Below are 14,231 nucleotides of genomic sequence, written 5' to 3' on the forward strand. Positions count from 1 at the left end.
TGAGACAATAATGCCAGTGCAATGAGGCTGCTGAGTAAATGCCATATATACAGATACATGCTACTCACTCCTATTTTCGTCATACTGATAACAGTACATTTGCTCTTGCAGAAAATCTGCGGGAAGTCAGTAAGGTTCTGTATTGTTTCCTATTTCAGACCGGCTGTTTCACGAAGACGTCAACTAAGTGCTTCTTCAGATAGCTCCGTGCCTCGGATGACCGCACGAAATCGTATCTATGGAGAACCGGCTCGAATTGTTGGAAAACACTTGAGTTCGGTGGAGAAACCACCAGAGATCGACACCGAACCAGTTACTGGCGAGAGGGAACAAACTGTTTGGTCAGAAGTCGTAAGCTGTGTGGAGACTAATGAGTACTCTCGTCGTCCCCGGACGTGGCACCAGGTCTCCGGATCGCTTCAGTGTTCTCCTAGAATGGGAGAGTCCCAAGATAGACAATCAGCCAGAGTGCCCACACATGGACCAGGACCATCATGTACATTGAACATACCAAAGTCTTGGGGAGACGAACTCGGTCAGTCTCCTCTGACCTGCGATCCGATGGTCAGCGGACATTTGTCTAGGACTGGATCAGCTGACAGCTGGACGCACCCGGTTGACAATGGACTTAGGGAAGATGGAGTACAGACCTCGATATCAGGACGCCCAAGAAACTTGGTCCTTGGTGAGGATATTTGAGTTTTTCTTGTGTGGAACTTTTGTGAGTGTATCTGTAAGCCCTTTGAATTCCATTCGGTGGGTGTATTGCGTTTCGCAGCAATGACGATTACAGTGAGCAAAATATGCCTCAAAGGGTGGCCCATGGTCCGAACTCGGAGACGGCTTCTGCAGGATCCTAAGTCCTCAGAAGTGTTTTTTTTCTGTGCGGTTGCCTCTCTTGAAGGTAGTAAGCGTAAACATCGTAATCAACCAGCACTTCCAATGGGTTGCTACAACATTTGCATTCGGAAATGCGATACCTTTCAGAGGAACGTGTAAATAAATTAACTAGACTAACAGGTTCACGCAATGCCAAGCCCCATGGTCAAGTGCCCATTAGGCGTATGTGTCGATCTAAAACCCAAGTCCAACAATTCGCTGTCCCTTAGGATCATGAAAGCTAAAACAAATAGAACTAGTTGATTTCGAAAGCCCATGAAGCAGCTGTGTGAAACATCCGCATCCTATTTCAACTGATTTACTCAGCTGGCGAAGAGAAGGCGGATGGCAGTGGAACAATTTCCGAAGTTAGAATCGTCGATCTTAGCGATAGGTCGAACGCTTCAAACACTAATATAACTGCCCCTCCTCGACACAAGTCGTGATGAAAAGTTGATGTCAGAAGCGATACCAGTTTCTAAGAACCGTCTCTTCTGAATCTAAGCTCACACAGTCTGTGCATCAACACCATCAGCAGGTACAGGGTAAGATTTTACCGAATTTCACCATTTCTAGTGTTGCAAGGCAAGGCTTCTCTTCCTCTCCGTTCCTGTTCATCACTTCTATCGATATGCTGCTTGAACTTGTCATTCTTTCCGACAACCCCTCAGAGAACAGAATGCTCCTGGGACATTCGTTCACATGAACCGAATACCAAAACGACATTGGTTTACCTGGTCCCACCCCTTAGAGACACAACGCACGTTAAATAACCTAAACAGTTGCGCCGTGCATTTTGAAATGCGTTTCACAACTTCAGTGAAAACTGTTTCGACAAGACGTGGTTAGATCAAACCTAAACCTCATATTTTGGAGTCCAAGGGATCAAAACAGTGAATACGTGTATCCTCACATTCGGTCGTTGTATACGTCCTGAAGGGATGAGATTACTTCTAGGATCGGGAAGACAAGAACAACTTTCACCAAGTTTCAAAAATTATGGAGTTAGCGTGACGTCAGTCTGGCTATCAGTGACAATGCGGTTCATACTGCTTAATGCATTCGAGGGGGTGCTTCTACCTGTGGTGGTTGAGTGTCAACGTCTGCGAAACTCCACCCGAGCCTGGTGGAGATATCGGGTTATCAATGCTAATACAGCTCAATGGCTTCAGGTGGGAGGAATCCTTCAGCAGTGGACGAACTAATCACATTACATAGATTGCGTTGGTTAGACAGCTCAATGGCTTCAGGTGGGAGGAATCCTTCAGCAGTGGACGAACTAATCACACTGCATAGATTGCGTTGGTTAGGGCCGTCTTCCGCACATCAGCTGATCGTCTACTCCGAAGAGCTGTATCTACCCAGCCCTGTACTGAGTGGAAAAAGTGCGGGCATTATCGTACCCACCAACGAAGCCTCAAAGCCCCAATCAGTACACTCAATCAAGTTGACAACCGTCACCTTTAATGATGACACTGATTCATATGGCCCAGTCGTTCCGTTAATGGTGGTCTTGCAGCAAATCCGTTTCCTTCAATATCCCATATCCATCATCGTTGGGCAGCTAGAGGAGATGAACAAAAATTATTCGGTCAGGTTATCGCTTCTAGCTCCTTGCTATTATCTCTTGGTTTCCTGTTTATCAGTGAACGAAAGCGTAGTATTTGGGACTAATGTACCCCTGATACACTATTTGTAGCTGACTGAACCGGCGAATCAACATCAGCCCTCAGTTCAATAGCGTCTAGTTGCTAGGCCATTTAACCCGCCACCCTACATCCAGTCAGCCCCAACAAGGGCAGTGACGCGTGAAGCCAGAAATCTCCATAACTGACTAATTTGTCAATGCGTGTAAATAAAATAGGAACCTAGCTTGAATTCGAACACATTGAAATCTGCTCGTATCTACGACAAAATGAGAGGTCGGCGATAGCTGTCCTAATCCACGCAAAATAGGACCGTGGCTACCACACATGCACTGAAAGTAATCTTGATGATCCCCACCTGCTAGCTCAGAGGATTATGGTGTTACTCGTTCCTGCAGGTCTGACTAAATTCGCCCTTTCGTCCAAACTGTACGAACATTCAATTCAACCTTACATTTCTGAAGGGTGTCTTGAACCGAGAGAAGCTAATGCTATTGAATCCGAAGACTAGCTCGCGATAATGGCTCTTCCTAGCGCCTCAAGCCATCGCCTAACAAAGGCTGTCATCGCTCAGTGCAACGAAATACAAATTCGTATGTATCTCAGTTGATACAGTGCCACCGACAAAATAGTGGTTCACCCAGGGAGAACCTCTGGGTACGCTCAGGTAAAACGCATGTTGTCTTTAAACGACAGTCCCATGGGGGCTGATCGATGCGTGCCTACAAAGCTGGAAAGAGAAAATCAATTTCCAATAAGTTGTTTACATTTTGGGCACACAAAACCTGGTTGCCACTGCCCCACATCACTATTTACCTCGGAATGGCGCCAATTTCCCGGTTTCACAGATCAACGTTACTGTGAAGCATTACAGGCGTCTCGGTGATTTATGCACGCTAATCATTTTCCTCGCGAGTGCTGGCATCGTCAACTCATGACCTAAAATCAGGTGACGAAATCGGACTTCAGTGTTGACTAGGCTCATTGAAGGAGTATATACAATACTTGTTTGTTTATGAAGCCGAGGGTTCACCAACTAGACTGGTAATGTCGCCGATCCAGTTGTTTATACATTTCTGTTGCATAAAGTAAGGTAATAAACTACGGTCTATACATCAGCACATAAACGACAGTTGTTCAGTAAGTTCAAAACCGAAGTACACTGAGATCTTGATTGACAGTAGTCTGGACACTCGTAAAGCGATTCGGCCTTGTAGTTAGCATTCGGTAGAACAGTGGAAAACTCCACTGTGGTTGGTTATTCGCATCGGGTATGAAAGTCAACAGAGAAGTTCCACTTAAAGATACCGGACTACAGATCGGAACTGGTTAGTATTGTTGGGGCATCTTCGACTCGTATACACAATATCATACGATCATCGGAGCGTAGTGGTTCTCACTAAAAAAAGTTAGCTGACGAAGGAAACAGTTTGATCTGTCAAGGGTTTGTGAACAAGGCAAAACCTTAAAGTCAGACCAGTTTTTCAAGAACCAGGGCCGACCATCTTCAGGAAACAACTATTTTAAGTCTACCAGTTTCTAACAAATTCTTTAAGTAAGTTAGAGGAAGATGTAGCTGCTTGGCAATTCTGCTTCGAACTTAGACCGAGGAGATTCACTAAGTCTTAAAGGCAAGTTCAGAGGCCCTTGATCCACCAACGTAGCATCCGATATCTAAGTTAAGCCGCTTGTGGGATTGGAATACTGACACTTTGAATTCCATTATCACAGTCACAGGTCACAGGTACACGACTTTTTTCCCTGCATACGTCCGCTTAAATGACCCCGTTCTTGCTGTCGCACTTAGCCGCAACTGCCAGTGAGATTCATCGTTATGGATTTTTTTGTAGAGCCATCCAAATTTTTAGTCTGGTGAGTTGAGGTCAGACTGGGTTGACAGTAAAATGATTTGCCTTTCGAACTTTAATGTGCACACAGCTGGAGCAAGATGGACACAGGTTCGCCAATTCACACGAATTGTTCTCGTTACTTTCGACTTGTTACAAAATGTTGATGATTGTATCATGTGATCGATACGGGGAAGTGATCGTGTATGTGACGAAACCGCAGTGACTGTGCGGTCACTTTTGGACTACAAACTGCCTCCCATGAACGGTATCCACTAACACATATCACTTGGGTCACAAAAGGCTGATGTTTTTTCTCAGGGGTCTGTACTGTGCACGGAAATTCATCCGAATCCATTTCGGAGATGAATGTGCACGACTAAATAGTGATCACTCGCACCACCGCTTACGTTCCCGTCATCAAAAGCTGCGCAAGTCCATAAAGTTTGCTAAATTAGTAGGCTGATTGATGATAGCGGTTGGAGCTGGTCAAGACCTACTTTTTGGATTGATGTGACGAGTTATTGTAATTTTCTGCGAACGATGTGATGCAGAAGTCTAGTATCTCCTAGGTTTTTACCACATTTCTGCTTTCAACCAGGGCTGACGCACGACCATATGGTTTTGTACTCTAAATATCGATTTACTTGACGACCTGTTACTATCGTGTCAAGCCAACAGTGACTCCTGAACTACGGTCTTTGAAGCACACCAGGAAGATGCGATATAAGTTTCAACCGGCCGTTCCAATCCAAGTTGCGATGCATTTTGAAGTCCAACTATCTAAGCTCAAGTTTCAATGTGATGCGATGTGAAGCAAAACGTGGTCAGGAGCATTGTCAGGCATGTATATTGTATTCCTTAATTCCTTAACTCCTCCCCACTGCTCAGTTGAAGCGATGAATATTATCAGTACCGATCAAACATATTTCGGAAGTTATTCAGTTCATGTCACATCTCACGAGTGTGTGACAAATATCCTTTCGTTCATCTTGCTATTTTGAAATACACCACAATTTTAACCAACCTGAAGCCCGAAAAGTAGTACCGTAACCACAAGATCCCGCTGTAAGGGGTGAAACGGCTTCACATTATTTCCAATCATCCTCATTTTTATCCCAAAACTTACTGCTGCCAGGCCAACTGGGCAAACAGAGCAAATAACAGTGACGGTCACGCAATACTCACACTACTTAGAACATGCTAGTAGTGAGATTATTGCCACTAAGCATGGGCACGTCTCAACCCTCTTTTGAGCAACTGGTGTAGACCACACGAAACCAGCAAATCTTTTTTTATCCTATTTAGGGCATGAAAGAAGACAACTCCTGCATGGTGACCAAACATTATCAACTCCAGTCAGCCCGACGAGATTTTTACGCCACAGACGATTTGCGAACTTGTACCTAGAACGCGCAGGCGCTTCGCAGGCGGGAAATATGAGCGAAACACAAATGAGAACGGCTCCATCCTCACCACTTCCCGGTAGTCGTGCACACCACAAGAGTGCACCGGATGCAGACGATACTAAGCTGATGACGTCCAGTGTCACGGATAATCAATCTCCCGCAGCGGAGCGGTACCATTCAAGTGTTGACACAGTGAGTGAAAATCTTTTGCTCCATATATTCGGTTGTAGTCATGTTTATACATTTGAGCTAAGATGAACATCCTTTCCTGCCGCTCATCCAATCATGATAGCTGAGAGAGCCATTTAATGGCCTGACTTAGAAGCCCAAGAGGTATTTTGAATTACAACGTAGGCTAGCATTTGGTTACTATGGTTGAAAACAAGGAGAGCCATAATGCTGAAAATAGCCAGTTGCTGATGCCAACGCGGTTTTAAGTTTGCATTCGACCCTAAATGCGGAGTTGATTTGTGCTGAAAGGTAGCCAGCCCATTAGCAGTGCGCATCTCAGCAAAATTTAGGGTGATTGAAACCTGTAGAATCCTAGATAGTTGACTACTGGTGGCTAACCTGGACTCAAGCAATACAGCTCCGCCCAACGCTCCACGACACCAGCTGTCATACGAAATGTTAACTGGCTACTCCGGTGATTACTATATTCTGTCCAAATCTTAATTAACCACACTACTGACTGGCCACCGGTAACCTATTGGCCGGGTCTAAATTTATGTCAGAAAAAAATTGCTCACTTGTAACACCCTTCCGGTACCTGGCTGCTATGCCACCCGAGAGAAGCACGAGGGCTGCGATATTGCCAGGTAGCCTAAATCCGGTACCTGGCTGCTAAGAGGCAGAAGACGAGTTCTAACCACGGGCCTTCCAGTCAGTAAATTCGCGCTCTAACCACTTGAGTAAGAAAGTTGCAAGTTCAAACTCGCGAAATTTGCGTCGCTGATTATTCATATTGCCATCCTAACTCTAGGCCTATCAGCACCAACGCGGAGTGTTCCTCCCTCTGGAGAGCTACTCTTGTGTTAGAATTGTTGAGAATTCTTCGAATGACCTCCGATGTCCCTGATTGATATGGAATAACAGCGGTCCAGATCCTTCCCCTGTTGGATTTCACTATCGGTACCAACACCCTTCGCAACTGACGCCTAATCAAGCTAGCTGGGTATCCACTATCCCGAATTGTGTTCTTTACCTCAACTTGGGTCGCTGTCCGATCAGCTTTTTCTGTGCACAGGGCCCTTAAACGCCTAAACACTGATGAGGTAATACTGGCGAATACCGATTTCGGATGGGCAGGCGACTAGTTCAGAACTGCCCCAGTCTCAGTTGGCTTCTCGTACACTGTGGTCTTTAGTTTCCCCTCTACCTTTGGTGTCATGCAGTCTAAAAAGGCCAGTGTTACCGAGGTTGACTCTATCTCCATGCTAATGAGGGAACACTCTGCGCTCTGAATTGGTGCAATTGAACGATCGCCTCCCGGAAAACAGAACCAGGGACTGTGTCTACAAAATTAGGTGTAACGACAGGACTAAGGTCTATATAGGACAGACGGCCAGGGAAATTCACGGCAGAATCGCAGAGCATAGAAGAAAAATAAGCAGGCCGCCGAGAAACGCGGATGATTATCAAGCGTTACTGAAAGACTGGGTAATTGTGGAACACGCAGTGGACACCGGACACAAAATAGGTTTAGAAAATGTTCAGGTTTTGAGGCGAGGATTACGGTCCACGTCATAGAGACTGATGGTCGAGGCGATAGAAATCTCCAAGCATCCCAGTGTTAACAGAATAGGAGGCGTGGAACTGGCAAGAGTGTGGAGAACGGTTTTGGGTCAATCGAGGAGTAGTAGTCATCATTTGGATTCCACTTAACTTTACCTACCTCACCTCCCCTCAACTAAATTGTCGAAACACCCACAAGCCTACGAAGACCAAGGAAAATCTACCAGTGGCACCGCGCTGAATCATCAATTGAAGCACCCTGAAGTGGAAGATTAAGAAACAAGAGCTTTCGGAGCTATTTTGAAACACTGGATCAGTGTTGAATATCAATTGAAGGGTCTTGTCTGTTAGTGTGGTTGCCCAAAGCTTACTGTTGATCGGTTAAGGGAATTTCAAAAAATTTCAAAATATTGGTCGCGAGCTGTCGAAGAACTTTCAGCAACCTCATGAGTAGTGCATTATCAATATACATGTATCGCGATATCTCGAATATCGTAGCGACTGAAACATGAGGCAGCCTGGTGCAGCACGTTCAGCTGCCTGGAAACATCACAAACGAGAGATTCAACTGGGTTCCAATTGAGTCTCCCGGAAAACCAAATTAGTTTGCAAATGAGTGTATTTCGCTAATTTGAAACTCCTCCAACTCATCAATTCAGAATTTTTCCAACCACACTGGCCGACAAGATCCATTAATTGAGACTCAACACTGATCTAATGTGATAAGCTGAAGAGAACTTACTGAATGGTTCCCCGTCTGCCTTAAAACCAACTTGATGACATGTTCACTTAGCCTGATGAAGCTTATGGGTCAAACGCGAGACGTTGCCCAAGTAAAAACTACCGATTATTACCAAGCCTTAAGCTGAAGAGAACTTACTGAATGGTTCCCCGTCTGCCTTAAAACCAACTTGATGACATGTTCACTTAGCCTGATGAAGCTTATGGGTCAAACGCGAGACGTTGCCCAAGTAAAAACTACCGATTATTTACCAAGCCTTTCTGAAACCTACAGTGCGTCCACTGACCTTGGTATAGTACACACCCGAACAGCAAATCCCTCCACAAGTGGGAAGTGATCTTGTCACATCTCGCACTCTGTCAACCACACATTGGCATCCAAAACGGCGTAAGGCTCCAAAAAGATCCATCTTATGTGCTCCTGGGGAGAATCAATGTAGTCCAGAAAAGAATACACTTTACCATCCATCTAAAGACCCTCCATGTAAAGCCTCTCCCGTCAATACAACCACATGGTTTTGCGCTGCAAACGCCGCTATGCGAATCTTGGATCGTTCCTCCACCCACAGTACGTCCACTCTCTGAGACTGGCTAGATCTTTTCGAGGTTTGTAATATTCAAAAAGTAGTGTGCTTTAATTCGCAGCATAACGATTTATTAGAAGCTTGTACAGCAGCACGTATAGGCACATAACCTCTAATATTCCCATGCTGACTATTCATTTACCCATCTTTTCTGCAGATCGTCCGGGAAATAGCCAACCGACTGCAAACTAACCCACAGCTGCCACTTGTGGTGATGCCAACAACAATGAATGAACCAGAAGGTAAAGAACCAAGCAGCTCTCCGCTAGTCTTTCAGCTACCCCATCCCAACTCCACATTCGTATGTCTTCCTGCAAACACAACTCAGCTTCCCCGAGTGGTGACAGCTCCGAAAAGCGGAACTTTGGTGGTAATACCAAGGACAAACACAACAACGTCCGAAACTGGATTGACAACGACGACATACCAGCAGCCGTTGGTTGTTACGGGACCCCGTGAAGGTTATCTCTTGATCATTACACCTGACAACAATTTCGATTACATACCTATTGGCGAGCTTACCCGATTGATCACACCCCGAACCCAATGAAACACTGGGCAAACGGAAGACACGCGCATTTAAAAAATACACCTGGGACAGTCACGCGAGTGATCGGCGAGCAGAATCAAGAAGTTTAATCCCTCATTTCCCCACAACCATTTTCTTAAACCAGATACAATTGCCTTACTCAAACACACACTTAAACCACTTACAAGATTCCAGATTCTATGTAACGACAGCTCAGCCATAGGCTATTCGTCACCAGTTTCCAGTTTTCCTCGTTTTCGTGTAACCCCTGGGCTTTAATCCGTCCCATTATGGGTAATTTGTCCGGAACTCGTCCGTTCAGGTCAATAGAAAGTGCACTTGGATCATTGTTGGTTATTTAATAAACCCAATTCTGAAGGCGAACAAAATCCACGGTGATTTCCTGCCAAGATACGAGGTCACCGGTAAGCAATACATTGCCACAGAACTGTTAATTTGCTTAGAACATGGTAAATCAGAATCCTTAGCGTCAATATATGCGATATATCTGCAAGCCAATCTGCGATGCTAAGACAAGTATGGTTTCAGCACTGCTGGGATTCACTATATTTGCGTATCTCACGAAACTTTACCGCGATTCGAATCCTCCACCTTCCGATTAGTTGTTCGGCCCTATGCTATTCGGCCACGAGACGCTGATAATTAGTGTAGGCAGAATATAGCACCACAAACACTAATTAGCGAAATGGTCACGTAGTGACTGTAGCAAATCTCAGAAAGAGGGCTTGGTTGAGTTGTGGGGTTTATTTCCCATTTTGAGCAAACTGCAATCACAGGATGAAATCTTAATCAGAACTACGAAATTTCCTCACTACGAACAAACTACAGGGAATCGAAAATCATCCCCAAGTCAAGTTGATTCCAGGATTACAGCATTTCAGTCATCAATCTGACACGGAGTTGTGAGCTTTAAATGCTTCCCAGATTCGTACAACTGCCAAATGTTTGATGTGCACCGATTTACAGTGAGAGGAGGTACTAAAATGATAAGTGTGTCACAAACCCCTCCAATATGAGCCAATGATAACAACACAGTGGAACCAATCTAGACGCTAAGCAAACTTCGCTAATATTGTGAAATCCGGTGCTGATTTCTAAGCTAAGTTGGAGTATTTGGATCACAAATGGGTTAAATTTTCTTGCGATTGCGAGGTTACCTGCTTGTTTGTTAAAAATGACGTCCCTAAGGCCAGAGCCTTTGCTTAAACATAGAGCTTAGTACGAACTGGAGGACAGCGAGGATGTGAAAACATACGCGTCAGTGCTCAGATGTGAAGTAATTGCTGATCGGGAAAACACTCGGCATTTTCCTCTACAAAATTCGGTATTGATGCCAGACTGCTTGGAACTCGAGGCTTCTTGTAGCCTCCTTCCTATAAGTATCCTTTTCGTCATCATGAGAGACCCCGAAGAAATTATCAGTTTTAGACTAACAACCAAACACAGGTCACGTCACTCAGCATACCGGGTGCTACCTGTCCGGGTACTTGAACCCTGTGCGATGCACATCGAGGGCGTTGTGCCTGCTTCATATTTCTCCAACAAGTTGAATGTACAAACGGGCCTGTTCGTTGACGGTTTATTTCGCACGCGTCTATGAACAAGTCGAGTGACATACTGTGTTCATAATGCGCCTGAATTCGTGTTCTTCATTTTAGGAGGCGCGTATTAGCAAACACCCATACGGAGATTCTAGACACGTGATTACAGTTACCAGCCGCCCTGATGTGACTAGTGTGGTTAAACACCGTCACCCTTGAGGCTCACCAAACTCCTCCCAAGATACCAGCCGGGTCTCTTGTGGTCACACCTTTCAATAAAAAAGTTCTGGTATATGACAATTACTCCACACACTTTCTAAGGATTTTCTTCACTGCATACTTCGGAAATGCCGGGAATCACCTGGCACTTGTATCACTCCTCTATGGGCCATCAACAGTTAGCATCTCAAGAGGTTCGAACATGCAAACTTTCATATGGGAGCTGAACACGACAAACTTTAGCTACCACAGACTGCTCACATGTTCTGGTGCTCTTCGGTGGACAGCTTTTTACAGGAGGATCAAAACGATTTTTATGAAGTATTCGTTTTTGAACATAACATCTGTGCCTTGTCGGTAGTGGCTTCATTTCGAAGCTTCACATCCTGATCTTATCCTGCTTCTCTTCTCATGGAGGGAAAACACTCCACACACTACAGGGGTCTTTGTATAAGAGGTTGCCACTCGAGGGCGGGAGATTAAGTGAGAAATTAACGTGAAACCTGACTGTAGGCTGGAGTACTGCTATACCCTACGTAGCAGCTTCCGTACTCAAAATCACATGTGGAACGCTGCGGCTCCTAGTTTTTTTTATATGCGTACGGGTGATAATTCTCAATAGTGATGAAACATGCGTACAGTGGTCCCCGGGTTCCCGAAAAAACTCGACTGCCTTCAAAATGGAGCACAGACAAACGAGAAAAAACTTTCGGCGCTCATGGAAGAAGGATCTATAGGAAGTATGGCCAAGTACTTCAAGTACTATAAAAACTATCTGGAGTTACCCGTCAAATTGACGAGACAATAGCGCATGTACTTAGTTGGCCCATCTCGAGCTTTTAGATCTTCAGTGTTGTAGAATACCACCTGTGAGTGGTTTACCATAGTTGCTATTCTTTACCAAACCTCGAACTACTGAACCCCACAACTAATCAGAGCTTTAGGAAAGCGGACCAAATCCCGAGTTGGGATACAGAGCGGACGAATCAATCGCCAAAACATCCTAGCTCCTAGACTGTTGAGCCAAATTCACCAAACCATGTTATTTTTCTGACACTGATGTTAAAGGTTTGGTACTGGTGAGCAAGCGATCCCTTTGTTGTCAACAACCAGTAGCGTCCACTATTACACCTCCAGCATCACCCAGCTAGAACAGATACATCACAATACTAGTCTTTATTGGCCTTTAACTGAGCAAACAAATTATTTCGCTGAGTCTGGGAAAAATATTCCGTCGTGTCTGGAGACATGAAGTCGACGGCTTTTGGGAGCCGCAGATACCTTAGTACACGTCCCTTACTTGCACGAACATCCACAACTCGTTTAGGTTTCCTGAAAGGCACGAAAGTCAAAAGAGACACGCGAAATCACTTTGATTCAATCTTCTTCGGAGGGTGAGAGATGGCTGCGTGTTCTTCAACGGGCTGTTGGTGATAACTTGGGCTGGACAGAGAAAGTCATCTGAATGATAACAGGAACTCACTCGATCTGGATATCGTCGCAGTCGATCTAAAAAACCATGGGAATAACATGGAAAAAATTACGGATGACGAACCGATTCATCGCTAGAAATTTCTTCGTTCATTGATGGTCTGAAAAAGCTGAAAAGCGGGCACAAATTGGTAGGTAATTAAGAGTGCCGTCGGTGTGACGACGGGTGTTCAGTAAATTACCCCATTAAGAAATAAAAACTTTTGGTGAAGTTGGATGAAGGGGTAGGAATGTTCAGAGAAATCCAAACAGAGGGAATGTAGGCATATTGTCGAGGAATTTCCCTAACACATTGGATGTGCAATGATGTATTTTTGCAGCTGCTTGAAGGAGCCAAGAATCTAGGCACAGAGTGGCAAATTACACAATGCCGTTGCGCAATGGGTAATAGTACCTCCGATGACAGTGTGACCTATTTGACACACTTCCCAACACAACTGAGACAGATGAGCGACCTCATGTGATTCGTTCCGACCAAATCAACCAGTCCAAAACTTACAGTAACAGAAAGTACCTGTAAATTCTTACTTCCTCATGGATTTGCGTTTAGTTCGGGCGGTTAAAAAAACAGACAAGAGGTTTGGTGACATTGTATTTAAGGTAACACAAGACGCACCAGTTGATAGGTGCATTTTCCGTCGGAAAGACTATATCCTGTAATCAGAGTAAGCAACGAAGTTGACTACCAATGACGTAAGATCACGATGAGAATATCCAACAACTACACGTGTGGATGCAACCGGAGATCGCCGAAAAAGTACTGAATATGAAAACGTATCAACCAATTAATTTTCCAATTTATCAGGTACAAACCGTGTACTACTAGCACACTGGTCTAGATGTTACAGTTTCGATTACCGGAAAACGGGACAGTGTGGGACATATAGCCAAGCCTTGAAGGTAATAGCACATCTGGTCATTTCGGGAACTGGGTAGCTATGCATTGAGGGCGATAGGTTTGATACACCAGCGCTATGGACTGCGCAATCGGGCCATTGCTATCAATGTCATTAACTATTAGTGAGTTGAGTCCAGGGGTCCCCATCCAGGGAGGCGGCATTTGCCGACCCGACTAAGCTTATTGATTAGTGTTTCCGTACTTTGCTGTCCACCTCTCGGTCGCTTTCACTCAGCAGAGGGCCCGTCAAAAAGAGTTCGCGTACAATGTCCTCAAAAGGTATATAAATTTGGAAGGGACAGCTTTGATCGCCAGACACTGCCGAAGTTTCTGACGACCGACCTGCGCAAAATAACCCGAGAGTATTTTAGATGCGACGGATATCGGGCTGGTACCATGGTGATTTTCACATGACGTTATTGCACACTTTTCGAAAACCGAGATGACATTCAAGGAGCTCTATTCGACTGGTAATCTGTTTTCGTACCGAATCTCCTGCAGTGTGGTAGTCGGACTGTTCACCAGGACCTCGTCACCTTCTAGGAACAGTCCGGGGTGCAGACCATCCGAGCCGGGATTGATATCTTATGCCGGATTTCGGTTGCATTCGGGCCCGCTTAGTTATTCAAGCTGAACTGTATCTTGAAGTGCTTAGCCCATAGCTCAAGATGATTGAGGGAGTGTTATGAATA

General features: G+C 45.0%; 3 protein-coding genes across 3 annotated transcripts in view; 2 read left to right on the forward strand and 1 right to left on the reverse strand.

The window, feature by feature from the left end:
* The window catches only part of T265_08827 (hypothetical protein), a gene marked incomplete at both ends in the record, with an annotated part of 69,933 nt that extends 60,211 nt beyond the window's left edge, over window positions 1-9,722 (forward strand). Inside the window, 3 exons of the mRNA XM_009174739.1 lie at window positions 159-685; window positions 5,681-5,973; window positions 8,998-9,722. Of these exons, the coding sequence (XP_009173003.1) occupies window positions 159-685; window positions 5,681-5,973; window positions 8,998-9,390 (1,213 nt within the window). The remainder of the gene's footprint in view (window positions 1-158; window positions 686-5,680; window positions 5,974-8,997) is intronic.
* Window positions 9,723-12,319: 2,597 nt separating this feature from the next.
* T265_08828 (hypothetical protein) overlaps window positions 12,320-14,231 on the reverse strand; it is a gene marked incomplete at both ends in the record, with an annotated part of 9,543 nt that continues 7,631 nt past the window's right edge. Inside the window, 2 exons of the mRNA XM_009174740.1 lie at window positions 12,320-12,482; window positions 12,634-12,659. Of these exons, the coding sequence (XP_009173004.1) occupies window positions 12,320-12,482; window positions 12,634-12,659 (189 nt within the window). The remainder of the gene's footprint in view (window positions 12,483-12,633; window positions 12,660-14,231) is intronic.
* The window catches only part of T265_08829 (hypothetical protein), a gene marked incomplete at both ends in the record, with an annotated part of 5,434 nt that continues 5,184 nt past the window's right edge, over window positions 13,982-14,231 (forward strand). The window contains one exon of the mRNA XM_009174741.1: window positions 13,982-14,159. Within this exon, the coding sequence (XP_009173005.1) occupies window positions 13,982-14,159 (178 nt within the window). The remainder of the gene's footprint in view (window positions 14,160-14,231) is intronic.

The sequence above is a fragment of the Opisthorchis viverrini genome, assembly GCF_000715545.1.
Source record: "Opisthorchis viverrini unplaced genomic scaffold opera_v5_236, whole genome shotgun sequence".
Taxonomy (NCBI): domain Eukaryota; kingdom Metazoa; phylum Platyhelminthes; class Trematoda; order Opisthorchiida; family Opisthorchiidae; genus Opisthorchis; species Opisthorchis viverrini.